The following is a 17,206-nucleotide window of genomic DNA, read 5'->3' as shown; positions in this document are numbered from 1 at the left end:
ATGAGTCCTATACATAATGGCCAAGTCTGCAGTACGTGGGGTAACTACCACTTCAAGACCTTTGACGGAGACATCTTTCAGCTCCCCTCCACCTGCAACTATGTTGTGACCTCACTGTGCCATAGCAGTTATGAGGATTTCAACATCCAGATGAGGCGGCAGGTGGTGGACAACCAGCCCACCATTAGCAAGATCACCATGAAGCTGGATGGTGTAGTGGTGGAGCTTTCCAAGGGTTCCGTTGTTGTAAATGGGAAGAAGTAAGTTCCTCAAGAATTTCTCATGTAGCTCTATTTCTCAATCAGTGCTCAAGTAGTTGGATGTCATATTGTTGTCCCAGTCACTTTGACTTAAAACATGAGACGCAACTGTATACTGTATAAGTATGCTCCAGCACATATTTACAGCGATTGAGATGAGATTACTGTTTTTATACTACTAATGAAAATGTCTTAAAATGAAGTCAATTGAGCTAATGTCAAATTGGTTGGTCTGACTAAGTTCTAGTTGAATCTAATGCTTTGTCTTCCTCTTCCTCCAGTGCCATCTTACCATTCAGTCAGTCTGGTATTCTCATTGAAGAGACTACCTCCTACATCAAGATCAAAGCAAAACTGGGATTGGTAGCCATCTGGAACCAGGAGGATTCCTTCTTGGTAGTACAACAATTATGCATTTATTAATATTTCTGTTGTGGAATTAGGTTTTTGCAGTGTGGTCAATGTCTACATTTGAAGGCCTGTGCTATGGTGGGCACTTGGAATGAATGTAGGCACTTGGAATGACTATAGGTAGTACTAATCTAAAGTTATTTTAAGGAATAGGTTGTCACTGCGGTTAAATGTTCGTTTTGTTACAGTCATTTCCCGTTTTTGTTAAGCGGTTATGGAGGTAAACTGTCTCCCTAAAATGTCTAATGGTCTTCTATTTCAGGTGGAGATGGACATTAAATTCAGAAACAAGACCTGTGGTCTATGTGGAGATTTTAATGGAGTTCAACAATTTGATGAGTTCTATAGCCATGGTACATTTTCACTGACACTATCAACACGTCAACCATAGCCTATTATTTGGAATACAGTTGACATTCAACAATAATTTTATTTATTTTTATGCCAAAGGTATGAAATTGTCCCCTGTCGACTTCGGAAACTTCTGGAAATTGGATGGTCCAACTGAAAGCTGTACTGAAAAAACACTGCTTTCGAATCATAAATGCCCCAATCTGGTAGGTTAAACTTTATCGCTTATGATAAGAATAGGATGTTGGCTGCTGTGTACTTAACAACATTTAAAGTGGGGCCCGAAATTACTGACTCCCCTTGATAAAGATGAGCAAAAATGACTATACTGTATACTGCTACAGTATATATGCTCCATTTCTTTAAAAAATATAATATTTTATACTAATACAATTGCTCTGAGAAAGAGATTTTGTTTAAAAGTCATATTTTCTTTCTCTCCGGTCAAAATTATGGACACCCCTGTTTTCAATACCTTTCAATACCTTGAGAGAATAATAGGACTGAGCCTTTTTCTAAAATGTTTTATGAGTTGGTGGACATATTGGGAGGGATTTTAGACCATTCCTCCATAGAGAATCCTTCCAAATCCTTGATATCCTTTGTCTGTGCTTATGGACTGCCCTTCAATTCAAACCACAGGTTTTCAATGGGTGTCAAGTTCGGAGACTGCAAAATAGCCCCTTTTTGCAATGGCCGTCTCAGTCTCTCTTTGAAACCCACTGAAAATCTGTGGTCGTCTGTTCTTATGGCCATCCATAAGAACAGATGACGATTATCAAGGATCCTAATCAGTGGAGGCTGCTGAGGTAAAGACGGCTCATAATAATGGCTGGAACGGAGTAAATGGAATGGCATCAAACACATGGAAAACATGTGTTTGATGTATTTGATACCATTACACTAATTCCGCTCTAGCCATTACCACGAGCCCATCCTCCCCAATCAAGTTCCCACCAACCTCCTGTGCTCCTAATGTGTTCTTCAATTCATAAAACATTTTAAAACAGGATTATTGCAGTTTTCCTTACAAGGTGAGGTATTGAAAGATAGTGAAAACAACGATGTCAATCATTTTGACCCCACCTTTTAGAGATTTTTTTTGTATGACTTTTTTCGACAAAATCTCTTTCTAGAAGCAATTGTATTAATGTAAAATAAAATATTTTCCCAAATTTGTTTTGCATACAATATAGTTACATTTTTTTATTATTTATTTTATACAGTCCTTTCTACTCGTCTTTATCAAGGGTGTAAATAATTTCAGACTCCACTGTATATGTCCTAATTATAACATCTCTCTGTGTTTGTTTGATAGAAACCAGTTTGTGAGCAGTTGCTCTCCGGTCCTGCCTTCAGCAGCTGTAAGGACTTGTTGGCCATCGACTCATTTGTTGAGGCCTGTGTATCTGACCTGTGCCACTGTGATAACAGCACCAACTCATTCTGCCTGTGTAACACCATCTCAGAGTACTCCCGTCAGTGTGTTCATGCAGGGGGGAAGCCCCAGCAATGGAGGACTGAACAGTTCTGCTGTAAGCATGCCATTACTCCCCATATCAAAAATCTAATCGCACATTGGTTAGTTGCAACAGTATACTAATATTTTGAAATAACCTTATCTTTGCAGATAAAACATGCCCCTTCAACATGGAGTACCAGGAGTGTGGAAACCCCTGTGTTGACACCTGCTCCAACCCTGAGAGAGGCCAGATGTGTGAGGACCACTGCTCAGATGGCTGCTTTTGTCCTCCCGGTAGGCAGACATATTTAAACATTCTCTGCACATCCTCTTCTTCAAAAGAGATGTGATAAATGCATTGGAATGGAGCAGACTGTATACTGATAGAATGCAAAGCAATTGATTCCATATTGTGGACCGGACTATGTTGCGTTACAAAGGCAACTACACATTTGGTCAAAACATCTTTGATCTGTTGTAATGGCCAGGTATACTATCTGATTCATGTGGTATTTAGTTTCCTGACACAAACAAGCCAGTTGATCAGAATATATTATGGGAGTGTCAGAAATTATTGTCTGTCTAGACAGAAAAATACTTTGAATTCAGATTTTGGAGTAAAATAAAACATATATTTACTGAGTTTTGCCTTTGTAGGGCAGTATGGTGGGATGGAGACATAATAAACACATGTATGCTCTCACCCAAAGGCACCGTTTTTGATGACGTCAACAAGAATGGTTGTATCGCCTTGAGTCAATGCTCCTGCCGCCACAATGGAAAAACCTACGCACCCGGAGAGTCTTATTCAAGCACTTGCAAAGATTGGTAAGAAAACCAGGCTAAGAATTCTGACTTGAGTCTAAAAGGTATTCCAGCAGTGACAATTTGTAAGTTCCATTGAATAATTGATATGTTGCCCTTAGCTCCTGTGGTGGTGGTCAGTGGAAGTGTGTGGACAAGGACTGTCCTGGCACATGTGCTGTGGAGGGAGGATCCCACATCAACACCTATGATGGAAAAGCCTACACCTTCCACGGGGACTGCTCTTATGTTCTGACCAAGGTCCATATGCAGTTTCCTCACCAAAGATCTGTGTGCATCCATCTCATCCACATAAGACATCTTAACACTTGTCAACTTTTTTGTAGTTATTATGTCTGTATTACAGCTTTGTCTCCAGCTTCTTTACTTTTATTCTAACAATTCCAGGATTATGAAGAACATTGTAATCAAACTATATAGAACAGGGCTCTCCAACCATGTTCCTGGAGAGCTACCGTCCTGTAGGTTTTCATTCCAACCCTAATTTAGGGCACCTGATTCTACTAATTAGCTGGTTGATGAGCTGAATCAGGTTAGCTACAACTGGGGATGGAGCAAAAACCTACAGGAGAGTAGCTCTCCAGGAACAGAGTTGGAACAATAATATTCATCTTGCATTCATAGGTTTATCTATGGAGAAATCTGGGTTGTTCATGTTTACTCTGTCTCTTGTTTTACACTGAGATATTGATTTGACCTTTTATTAAGGCAAATATTTGTAACAGCGTATTCGTATTTTTTTCAGGACTGTGATGGGATGCAATTCACTGTACTGGGTGATCTGGTGCAGTGTGGGCTTTCTGACAGTGAGACTTGTCTAAAGGCTGTTATCCTGTCCCTCTCAGAAGGAGCCACTGTAAGTATTCTTTGACTGATATGCTCTCAGCCTTTGACCGCAGTAGATGTTTTTCCCGTAATGTTGTTAGGGTTTAGACTTTAATGTATAATTTGAATATCATGAATAAGCATATGGTTAAACAATGACCCTCTATGCAGGTGATCAACATACAACCCAATGGAAAAGCCTTTGTAAATGGAATCTATTCTCAGCTGCCCTTTTCTGTTGGTAAGTTACAGTTGCACAATAAACATACAGTACAATCAATGTAGTCATGACTAGGCATACATAAAACTTGTGTCCTACAGTTAAAGCACATCATTGTATGGGGAATACATAATGATACATGGGAATGTCGTGATGGTGATGCAGCTTTATCATTCAACACTGACACATATATATTAATGCAGCATCTTACTCCTTCCTCTTCACTTTGTTCCTTATAGCTGGAGTAACTATTTTCAGAGCCTCCTCATTTTTCATCATCGTCCAGACCACCTTTGGCCTCCAGTTGGAAATCCAACTCTCACCAATCATGCAGGTCTATATTGCTGCAAGCACCGTTTGGCAGCAGAGAACTTGCGGTATGTCTCATCATCCGTTGACCGACCACCACAGTCCACTGAGGTGTTCATGTTCTGGGAATGATTTCTTTTCCCTGTATATAAATACATGTTCACCCTACAGGTCTTTGTGGAAACTTCAACAACAACCAAGGAGATGATTTCAAGGTCCTGAGCGGAGTGACTGAGGGCACAGCCATTGGTTTTGCAAACACCTGGAAAACACGAGCCAGCTGCCCAGACATCAAGAGTAGCTTTGAAAGCCCCTGCAGTTTAAGTCTTGACAATGGTAGCAGCATGGTTTATCCCCTTTCCATGTCAGTTTTAAATGTTATGGAGAATGGTGCAAGTGTTTCTTAAAGTTGGCCTGACTAATTCCTGTGGTTTATTTTTTCACTATTTCAGAGAAATATGCGCAGCACTGGTGCTCTCAGCTGGCTGATCCTAAAGGGTTGTTTGCTCCATGCCACGCAGCGATAAGCCCAGACATGTACAAAGATGTGAGACCCCATCACCATACTATTCATTTCTGAATATTTCATGAGCATAGCTAATACACAAATGTATGTATCATGTGATTACAGTTGTTATGGGGCAATTGAGAATAATTTTGCTTGCTGTTAAATATTGTTTTCTGCACAGTGTTCGTGCATATTATGCACACACAATTCATTAAAACTATTGTACAGTATAATATGGATGCTGTTCTGACTGTGGTTTTCTATTCAGAACTGCATGTATGACAGCTGTAACTGCGAGAAGAGTGAGGACTGCATGTGTGCTGCCGTCTCCTCTTATGTCCACGCTTGTGCTGCCGAGGGTATCCAGCTCAGCGGCTGGAGAGACACTATCTGCAGTGAGTGACAATCACACAGTAATACCTAAGAAGATGTGTCAATTGTGGAAGAATAAGATAAGAAATATGCTGAATATTTACATCTAACAGTAATCGTTGCCATCCCCAGACAAATACTCCACCTCGTGCCCTAACACCATGGTCTACAGCTACAGCATGGAAATCAGTGATCGCTCCTGCCGCTGCTACAGCCACTCTGACTTGACCTGTTCAATCACCTTCGAGCCTGTGGATGGGTGTGTCTGTTCTGAGGGAACCTACCTGGATGATGAGGGCAAGTGTGTTCCACCAGCCAGCTGCCCTTGTTATTACAAGGGCTCAGTGGTGTCCCCTGGAGAGGTCATCAGCAAGGATGGAACCATGTGGTATGGACCGAGTTATTTACCTACCTATACTCAATCTGTATATCAATGTAATTCACTACACATTTTATTTTAAAGGCATATTTTTGAGACTTTATGAACCAAGGGCCTTGGGCCTTGCTTTCCCGTAGTGAGCATAGTGACATTCAAGTACCATTAACAACATTTTATTTCAGCACCTGCAAGGAGGGCAAACTCCATTGTATTGGAGATTCACCTGATCATCCATGTAAGTTCATGTATATAAAATGTCAAAACATCTCACAATTTGGAGATATTGTACTGTGCCAGGCAACACTGAATTTGAAATAAGTATATTATTTTAATGGCACTCTGTCAAATCCTATATACACATGTGGTGTGTGGTAGTAGTATGCTATTGACAACAGAACCAGGCTATGTGCATGTTGAATTATCATCTCTCCATCCTAGTACACACTTTACAGAGTATATTGATTTTGTGAAAGATACAACAGAGTCATGATACATTAATTCCCTTTATTTCCACAGCATGTGTTGCACCAATGGTTTTCGTCAACTGCTCCAATGCAAGCCCAGGAGTGAGAGGGTTAGAGTGTCAGAAGAGCTGCAATATTCTGGATATGGCCTGTGTAAGTACCCTGTTTACTTCGTCTCCAGGCCATTTCGCACAGCGGATATACACCTGTGTACAAAACATTAAGAACACTTTCCTAATATTGATATTAATACACAATCCGTCTCAATTGTCTAATGGCTTGAAGATCCTTCTTTAACCTGTCTCCTGCTCTTCGTCTACACTTATTGAAGTGGATTTAACAATTGACATCCATAAGGGATCAATGCTTTCAGCTGGATTCCCCTGGTCAGTCTATGTTATGGAAAGAGCAGGTGTTCTTATTGTTTCTACACTCAGTGTATCTAATGCCCAAAGGATTGTGAATAAAAATCAAGTGTAAAATATAAACTTTCAGTTTTTTATATATTGGTAAAGTTAACATAGTCTCCAAGCTATTGTGCACAGCGTATATAAGGCTGGTACATCAACGATTCCATTTTGGCCTTAGTGGGAGTGATCATATAATTCTATGGGCGTTTCCTTATTGAGTAAATTATTTGTCATCATTTAATTTGAGCGAATCACACGACTGTGAGGCTTGGTTCTGTGCTTGTGGTGTGGTAGTGTATGGGGGAGGGTTATTGGGAAGGTTTTGTGGGAGATGATTGTTTGGTAGAATAAGCCAATACCTATGCGCTGGGAGTTTCTCCTGGTCTCTCTGTATTGACTAATGGCTAACGAAGGCCAAGTTTGACCTTTTGGTCCACCAGACTCTTCACTCATTCATGCATAGCCTGGAGAAGCCCACAAATCTGCCGTGAGTTTCTAACACCATTTTTACACAACAGATTTTCAAATCAATAATTTTGACTTTACAGATCAGCACAGAGTGCATATCAGGCTGTATGTGTCCCCCTGGACTGGTATCCGATGGAAAAGGAGGCTGCATCAAGCCAGACCTTTGTCCTTGTTCTCACAATGCAGCTACTTACCAACCAGGAGACAGCATCAAGGTCGACTGCAATACCTGGTAAGCTCATCTTGCCTTATTTGGGGTTTTAGACCAATTAAGACTTCAGTCTGATATCTGTTTTTGGCACTTTCAGCACTTGTAAAGACAGAAAATGGCAGTGCACAACTAACCTGTGCCATGGAACCTGTGCCATTTATGGAGATGGACACTACATTACTTTTGATGGGAAACGATTCACTTTCGAAGGAGACTGTGAATACACTCTTACAAAGGTATGCTTGCAGGGTAACGTGATAGTCTAAGTGATCAACACCAACATTATTTGTTTTATTGTTTAAGTATTAATACATGATGACCAATAAGGGTTTGTGTTCATTTTTTAAAAGGTATATACTGTAGGTGTTTCTGGGGAGTCTGAAAAGCAATATTTTAAACTGTTTGGACATTATCTGCTGTTGCTTTGTGAATACTACTGTAGCCTTCCCAACGAGATTAACATTTTCATTATTTCATTATTGACTTACCGCATGTGTGGTTGGAGATAATGTACCATCCACCATAATACTGTGTTGGCTGTTGTTACATTTATGACTGAAATTGAGTCTACCTTAAACAGGACTACTGTGGAAACAACAATGCCAATGGCAGCTTCAGAGTCATCACTGAGAACATTCCCTGTGGAACAACAGGCACCACCTGCTCCAAGGCCATCAAGCTCTTCCTGGGGGTAACTAGATTCCTGCTTCCTGCCTGGCACATACCATTACTGAAGCCAATACTACTACTTTTCAGTCATACATACATACATACATACATACATACATACATACATACATACATACATACATACATACATACATACATACATACATACATACATACATACATACATACATACATACATACATACATACATACATACATACATACATACATACATAAATACATACATGCAATAAATCATACGTTACAAAATACACACATCAAAGCTTCATGAGGCTATGCAAAAAAACAAACATTATAGCATACATTATAACAATCAGTAATTAGATAAATTGATATTTTTTAAAATCTCTTTCAGAACAATGAACTAATTCTGACAGAAGGGAACTACCAAGTCATTGAGAGAAATACAGGGGAGGTGGTTCCTTACCAGATTCGGACAATGGGCATCTACCTTGTGATTGAAGCCAATAATGGGTTGATTCTCATGTGGGACAGGAAAACAAGCATGTTCATCAAACTGAACCCACAGTTCAAGGTACATTTAAACGTTGATTGGATGACAAATTAGATATTAAAATATGTTTCTAGTATTCCATCAACTGATATTCACAAGCCTGTTGTGACTTTTTATCACTCAACTGAATCTAATGCTATGTCCTCTTCAGGGACATGTCTGTGGTCTGTGTGGAAACTATGATGGCAATGCAAACAATGACTTCACTACCAGAAGCCAGGCAGTAGTTGTCAATCCTCTAGACTTTGGAAACAGCTGGAAAGTCTCTGCAAGCTGCCCCGATGCAAAGAACAAAAGGAGCCCCTGTACTGCCAACCCTTACAGGCAGTCTTGGTCACAGAAGCAGTGCAGCATCATTCAGAGCAAAGTTTTCACAGACTGCCATTCTAAAGTAGGTTTAGACTTTAGTCGTTCACTGAATGTTTTGGAATTTGATATGATCATGTTGACTAAATGATGTTCTCCAATTAGGTGGACCCCTCTTCTTTCTATGATGCGTGTGTGACAGACTCGTGTGCTTGCGACAGTGGTGGAGACTGTGAGTGTTTCTGTACCGCTGTGGCAGCTTATGCAGAGGCCTGTAATGAGGCTGGAGCCTGCATAGCCTGGAGAAGCCCACAAATCTGCCGTGAGTTTCTAAATGTTCCATTCATTTAAGTGATGACATAAAAATAGGCTTAATCCAGTCAGTTTAAACCGAATTGAAGATAATACTTACAGAGAGCTTTTGTCCACCACATACAGCACTGTTCTGTGATTACTACAACCCCCCTGGAGAATGTGAGTGGCACTACAAGGCCTGTGGAGCTCAGTGTATGAAGACCTGCAGGAATCCCTCCGGGAGCTGCTCAACTCAGATACCACCTCTTGAAGGTACAGTAGACATTCATTTAGGATCTATTTTCGGCAACAACAATTTTCCATAACAGGTACTTAGTATTTATTTAATGTTGAAGCTAGAGTCCTTAAATGAAACAATAAAAAAGTCGCCACCCCGCCTCTGTTTAGGTAAAAAGCTGAGGGAAGGCCCAGGAAAATTGTAACCATTCTCAAATTCATACAGGGCTATGGATACAAGGGCTTTCATGATATAAATTCATGATATAAAAATGATTGTTTTAACCATGTTTTGAGGCTACACAGTGTTTGACTTAATTTGTATTGTTTACAAACATTGTGGTAAAACAAACGTGTATTTCGGGTTCTTATGGGGTACGACAGTTGAACTAAGCTCAGTAGGCATTTATAATTTATATTCTTCAAGAATGAAAGGGTATGTATTATTCATTTATAGGTAAAAACAAAAATGGCTGTAGCAACAAAAGATTCTAGCTTTAAATTACCTCTATCAATCAATTGCTTTTTGATCATTAATATTTGAATATTTTTCTTCTTCTTTAGGTTGCTATCCAAAATGTCCTCCTGCTCAACCCTTCTTTGATGAAGATATAATGAAGTGTGTGGAGAAGGAGCAGTGTGGCTGCTATGACAGAGATGGAAAACACTACAATAATGGAGAAAAAGTACCGACCACAGAAAACTGCCAGACATGGTATGTCTTTAGTAATACAGAGAATCTTGGTCTTGGCTAAAATTGTGAACACTCTAACTTTGTTTGAATGTCAAGAATGAAACTAATTAGAATTGTAAATGTTTCTTTTTCCAAAGCTATTGTAATTCAGTGACAGTGGACTGCAAATACGATGTACAAGGTATGAATGCATCCCTCAAAAAAAAAAAAAACGAAAACACAGTAATAATGTTTTCAACCTTCCAGTACCCTAAAATATATCTTATCATTTCAGCTTGCACTTGCACCTACAATGGGAACAAATACCCCTATGGGCATATCATATACGATACAACGGATGGACATAGCAGCTGTATGACAGCAGTTTGTGGGAAGAATGGAACCATTCACCGGGACATGTACCCATGTTCAACTACAACTCCAACAACTTCTATTCCATCTCATCCAACTCCATCTACGAATGTTCCTACCTCTACATCATTCTCTACAGTGACAACAAATGTTTTCACTTTCTCAACACCAACGCCAACTGGTGGGTACCTGAAACGGAGGCTTTAGTGACTAGTATGACTTGGTTATATATCAGAGTAGGCTGATGAGGGGAGGCCGGCTCATAATAATGAGTGGGAAAGAGTAAATGGAATGGTGTCAAACACAAGGAAATCAGGTGTTTGTGTTTGAGACCATTCCAATTATTCCATTCCAGTTATTACTATGAGCCCGTCCTCAATGTTTAACGTTCCACCAGCCACCATTGTTGCATATGAAGTGTGACCACTACAGCAAGTATCTCTTATGATCAGAATGGCTGAAGACATTGCTAACTAGGCACCTTCCTTAGATTGTTTTACATTAACACCAATCTAAAAGAAGAACATATATTTGTATATTTTTGTATTTAACTGACTAACTGTAATGTATACCCTTATTCTATAGAGCCAGCCACATCTTCAACAGAGACAACAGTGTCTCCAACAACCTTTACCACTACATGTGGACATCCATGTGTGTGGTCACAGTGGTTTGATACCACATTCCCTACACTTGGAACTCCAGGAGGAGACTCTGAAACCTACAACAACATAAGAGCAGAGGGACACAATATATGTGAGAAGCCAAGCAAGATCCAATGCAGAGCCGAGAAGTACACAAATGTTAGCATAAGCCAAGTAGGCCAAGTGGTGCAGTGTAATGTAGCAGAAGGGTTGACTTGCAGAAATGAAGACCAGTCAGGCCCATTCCCACTGTGCTTTAACTACCAAGTCCGAGTCCTCTGCTGTGATGAAGATCTTTGCACATCTAAGCCTACAACCATTTCACCAACAACTACAAGACCACCTGTTACGACGACAACAACAACTACAACAGCAACCACCCCCACTATATCAACAACCACGTTGAATACAAAAACCCCTACCTGCACAGTTTGTGAGTGGTCACCTTGGTATAATGTGGACTATCCTCAATTTGGTCCTGGGGGTGGCGACAATGAATCAATTAAAAAGATTCTAGAATCTGGAAAACATATTTGTGAAAAACCAGTGGATGTCATGTGCCAAGCAGTGCGATATCCAGGGATCCCATTGTCTGAATTAGGACAGAAGGTAGAATGTAATACAAAGGTTGGATTAATATGCCAGAACAAAGATCAAGGTATTCCTCCAATATGCCTTGACTATGAAATTAAGGTAAAATGTTGTAAGACTGTGAAATGTCACACTACAACACAAGAAACTACAACTACACCTACTGTCACAACTACAATAATGTCAACATCCACATTAACTACAATAACAAGTAAACCAATGACAATCACTACTCCTCCAACCTCAACTCAACCTCTGACCACAACTACAACTCCAACCACCACAACAACACCCACTACTACGATCTTGACATCGCCTGCTCCAGCTACCACATCAACAACAATTCCTTCGACCACGACTCCTACACCCACTACTACAATCTTAACTTCGACAGCTCCATCTACCACAAAAACAACAACTCTGCCTTCTACTACAACTCCAACCTCTACTCCTACATCAACCTCAACAGGAGCATCAACTACCCAGTGCAGTGGTGTAGAAAGTTGTGTGTGGTCAGACTGGATCAACCTTGGTCAGCCAACCTCTGGCTCTGAAGGTGGAGATAATGAATCCATTAAGAACATCATTGCTAGTGGTTATCACATTTGCTCAGCTCCAGAGGCAGTTGAATGTAGAGCAAAACAATACCCTGGACTTCAGATCTCTCAGCTTGGCCAAGACGTGACTTGCAATCCATCCGTTGGACTGATTTGTAAAAACAATAAGCAAGGTCTTCAGCAAAAGTGCTTCGATTACGAGATACGAGTGAAATGTTGTCAATGTCCTCCCACAACACACATCCCGACAACAGCAACAACAACAACAACAGTTCTGTCGACCACGACTCCTACACCCACTACTACAATCTTAACTTCGACAGCTCCATCTACCACAAAAACAACAACTCTGCCTTCTACTACAACTCCAACCTCTACTCCTACATCAACCTCAACAGGAGCATCAACTACCCAGTGCAGTGGTGTAGAAAGTTGTGTGTGGTCAGACTGGATCAACCTTGGTCAGCCAACCTCTGGCTCTGAAGGTGGAGATAATGAATCCATTATGAACATCATTGCTAGTGGTTATCACATTTGCTCAGCTCCAGAGGCAGTTGAATGTAGAGCAAAACAATACCCTGGACTTCAGATCTCTCAGCTTGGCCAAGACGTGACTTGCAATCCATCAGTTGGACTGATTTGTAAAAACAACAAGCAAGGTCTTCAGCAAAAGTGCTTCGATTACGAGATACGAGTGAAATGTTGTCAATGTCCTCCCACAACACACATCCCGACAACAGCAACAACAACAACAACAGTTCTGTCGACCACGACTCCTACACCCACTACTACAATCTTAACTTCGACAGCTCCATCTACCACAAAAACAACAACTCTGCCTTCTACTACAACTCCAACCTCTACTCCTACATCAACCTCAACAGGAGCATCAACTACCCAGTGCAGTGGTGTAGAAAGTTGTGTGTGGTCAGACTGGATCAACCTTGGTCAGCCAACCTCTGGCTCTGAAGGTGGAGATAATGAATCCATTAAGAACATCATTGCTAGTGGTTATCACATTTGCTCAGCTCCAGAGGCAGTTGAATGTAGAGCAAAACAATACCCTGGACTTCAGATCTCTCAGCTTGGCCAAGACGTGACTTGCAATCCATCCGTTGGACTGATTTGTAAAAACAACAAGCAAGGTCTTCAGCAAAAGTGCTTCGATTACGAGATACGAGTGAAATGTTGTCAATGTCCTCCCACAACACACATCCCGACAACAGCAACAACAACAACAACAGTTCTGTCGACCACGACTCCTACACCCACTACTACAATCTTAACTTCGACAGCTCCATCTACCACAAAAACAACAACTCTGCCTTCTACTACAACTCCAACCTCTACTCCTACATCAACCTCAACAGGAGCATCAACTACCCAGTGCAGTGGTGTAGAAAGTTGTGTGTGGTCAGACTGGATCAACCTTGGTCAGCCAACCTCTGGCTCTGAAGGTGGAGATAATGAATCCATTAAGAACATCATTGCTAGTGGTTATCACATTTGCTCAGCTCCAGAGGCAGTTGAATGTAGAGCAAAACAATACCCTGGACTTCAGATCTCTCAGCTTGGCCAAGACGTGACTTGCAATCCATCCGTTGGACTGATTTGTAAAAACAACAAGCAAGGTCTTCAGCAAAAGTGCTTCGATTACGAGATACGAGTGAAATGTTGTCAATGTCCTCCCACAACACACATCCCGACAACAGCAACAACAACAACAACAGTTCTGTCGACCACGACTCCTACACCCACTACTACAATCTTAACTTCGACAGCTCCATCTACCACAAAAACAACAACTCTGCCTTCTACTACAACTCCAACCTCTACTCCTACATCAACCTCAACAGGAGCATCAACTACCCAGTGCAGTGGTGTAGAAAGTTGTGTGTGGTCAGACTGGATCAACCTTGGTCAGCCAACCTCTGGCTCTGAAGGTGGAGATAATGAATCCATTAAGAACATCATTGCTAGTGGTTATCACATTTGCTCAGCTCCAGAGGCAGTTGAATGTAGAGCAAAACAATACCCTGGACTTCAGATCTCTCAGCTTGGCCAAGACGTGACTTGCAATCCATCCGTTGGACTGATTTGTAAAAACAACAAGCAAGGTCTTCAGCAAAAGTGCTTCGATTACGAGATACGAGTGAAATGTTGTCAATGTCCTCCCACAACACACATCCCGACAACAGCAACAACAACAACAACAGTTCTGTCGACCACGACTCCTACACCCACTACTACAATCTTAACTTCGACAGCTCCATCTACCACAAAAACAACAACTCTGCCTTCTACTACAACTCCAACCTCTACTCCTACATCAACCTCAACAGGAGCATCAACTACCCAGTGCAGTGGTGTAGAAAGTTGTGTGTGGTCAGACTGGATCAACCTTGGTCAGCCAACCTCTGGCTCTGAAGGTGGAGATAATGAATCCATTAAGAACATCATTGCTAGTGGTTATCACATTTGCTCAGCTCCAGAGGCAGTTGAATGTAGAGCAAAACAATACCCTGGACTTCAGATCTCTCAGCTTGGCCAAGACGTGACTTGCAATCCATCCGTTGGACTGATTTGTAAAAACAACAAGCAAGGTCTTCAGCAAAAGTGCTTCGATTACGAGATACGAGTGAAATGTTGTCAATGTCCTCCCACAACACACATCCCGACAACAGCAACAACAACAACAACAGTTCTGTCGACCACGACTCCTACACCCACTACTACAATCTTAACTTCGACAGCTCCATCTACCACAAAAACAACAACTCTGCCTTCTACTACAACTCCAACCTCTACTCCTACATCAACCTCAACAGGAGCATCAACTACCCAGTGCAGTGGTGTAGAAAGTTGTGTGTGGTCAGACTGGATCAACCTTGGTCAGCCAACCTCTGGCTCTGAAGGTGGAGATAATGAATCCATTAAGAACATCATTGCTAGTGGTTATCACATTTGCTCAGCTCCAGAGGCAGTTGAATGTAGAGCAAAACAATACCCTGGACTTCAGATCTCTCAGCTTGGCCAAGACGTGACTTGCAATCCATCCGTTGGACTGATTTGTAAAAACAACAAGCAAGGTCTTCAGCAAAAGTGCTTCGATTACGAGATACGAGTGAAATGTTGTCAATGTCCTCCCACAACACACATCCCGACAACAGCAACAACAACAACAACAGTTCTGTCGACCACGACTCCTACACCCACTACTACAATCTTAACTTCGACAGCTCCATCTACCACAAAAACAACAACTCTGCCTTCTACTACAACTCCAACCTCTACTCCTACATCAACCTCAACAGGAGCATCAACTACCCAGTGCAGTGGTGTAGAAAGTTGTGTGTGGTCAGACTGGATCAACCTTGGTCAGCCAACCTCTGGCTCTGAAGGTGGAGATAATGAATCCATTAAGAACATCATTGCTAGTGGTTATCACATTTGCTCAGCTCCAGAGGCAGTTGAATGTAGAGCAAAACAATACCCTGGACTTCAGATCTCTCAGCTTGGCCAAGACGTGACTTGCAATCCATCCGTTGGACTGATTTGTAAAAACAACAAGCAAGGTCTTCAGCAAAAGTGCTTCGATTACGAGATACGAGTGAAATGTTGTCAATGTCCTCCCACAACACACATCCCGACAACAGCAACAACAACAACAACAGTTCTGTCGACCACGACTCCTACACCCACTACTACAATCTTAACTTCGACAGCTCCATCTACCACAAAAACAACAACTCTGCCTTCTACTACAACTCCAACCTCTACTCCTACATCAACCTCAACAGGAGCATCAACTACCCAGTGCAGTGGTGTAGAAAGTTGTGTGTGGTCAGACTGGATCAACCTTGGTCAGCCAACCTCTGGCTCTGAAGGTGGAGATAATGAATCCATTAAGAACATCATTGCTAGTGGTTATCACATTTGCTCAGCTCCAGAGGCAGTTGAATGTAGAGCAAAACAATACCCTGGACTTCAGATCTCTCAGCTTGGCCAAGACGTGACTTGCAATCCATCCGTTGGACTGATTTGTAAAAACAACAAGCAAGGTCTTCAGCAAAAGTGCTTCGATTACGAGATACGAGTGAAATGTTGTCAATGTCCTCCCACAACACACATCCCGACAACAGCAACAACAACAACAACAGTTCTGTCGACCACGACTCCTACACCCACTACTACAATCTTAACTTCGACAGCTCCATCTACCACAAAAACAACAACTCTGCCTTCTACTACAACTCCAACCTCTACTCCTACATCAACCTCAACAGGAGCATCAACTACCCAGTGCAGTGGTGTAGAAAGTTGTGTGTGGTCAGACTGGATCAACCTTGGTCAGCCAACCTCTGGCTCTGAAGGTGGAGATAATGAATCCATTAAGAACATCATTGCTAGTGGTTATCACATTTGCTCAGCTCCAGAGGCAGTTGAATGTAGAGCAAAACAATACCCTGGACTTCAGATCTCTCAGCTTGGCCAAGACGTGACTTGCAATCCATCCGTTGGACTGATTTGTAAAAACAACAAGCAAGGTCTTCAGCAAAAGTGCTTCGATTACGAGATACGAGTGAAATGTTGTCAATGTCCTCCCACAACACACATCCCGACAACAGCAACAACAACAACAACAGTTCTGTCGACCACGACTCCTACACCCACTACTACAATCTTAACTTCGACAGCTCCATCTACCACAAAAACAACAACTCTGCCTTCTACTACAACTCCAACCTCTACTCCTACATCAACCTCAACAGGAGCATCAACTACCCAGTGCAGTGGTGTAGAAAGTTGTGTGTGGTCAGACTGGATCAACCTTGGTCAGCCAACCTCTGGCT

At 41.6% G+C, this 17,206-nt stretch overlaps 1 protein-coding gene across 1 annotated transcript; it reads left to right on the top strand.

The window, feature by feature from the left end:
- LOC115127267 (mucin-5AC-like) lies at window positions 1–17,202 on the top strand (the record flags this gene model as incomplete). The annotated part of the gene is made up of 28 exons (XM_065015207.1): window positions 1–260; window positions 542–656; window positions 934–1,024; window positions 1,122–1,228; window positions 2,341–2,557; window positions 2,653–2,778; window positions 3,195–3,312; window positions 3,411–3,549; window positions 4,055–4,165; window positions 4,306–4,375; window positions 4,594–4,731; window positions 4,835–4,999; window positions 5,116–5,210; window positions 5,440–5,566; window positions 5,676–5,931; window positions 6,105–6,157; window positions 6,439–6,539; window positions 7,345–7,496; window positions 7,573–7,711; window positions 8,056–8,166; window positions 8,521–8,700; window positions 8,831–9,070; window positions 9,151–9,307; window positions 9,424–9,552; window positions 10,081–10,231; window positions 10,348–10,391; window positions 10,485–10,742; window positions 11,147–17,202. Coding segments are annotated over exons 1-28 (9,906 nt in total), but the record flags the coding sequence as incomplete, so codon positions are not given.
- Between the last annotated feature and the right edge of the window lie 4 nt (window positions 17,203–17,206).

Source organism: Oncorhynchus nerka, unplaced genomic scaffold, assembly GCF_034236695.1.
Source record: "Oncorhynchus nerka isolate Pitt River unplaced genomic scaffold, Oner_Uvic_2.0 unplaced_scaffold_1623, whole genome shotgun sequence".
Taxonomy (NCBI): Eukaryota; Metazoa; Chordata; class Actinopteri; order Salmoniformes; family Salmonidae; genus Oncorhynchus; species Oncorhynchus nerka.
The sequence above is the reverse complement of the archived record's forward strand: the minus strand, read 5'-3'. Positions and strand labels throughout refer to the sequence as shown.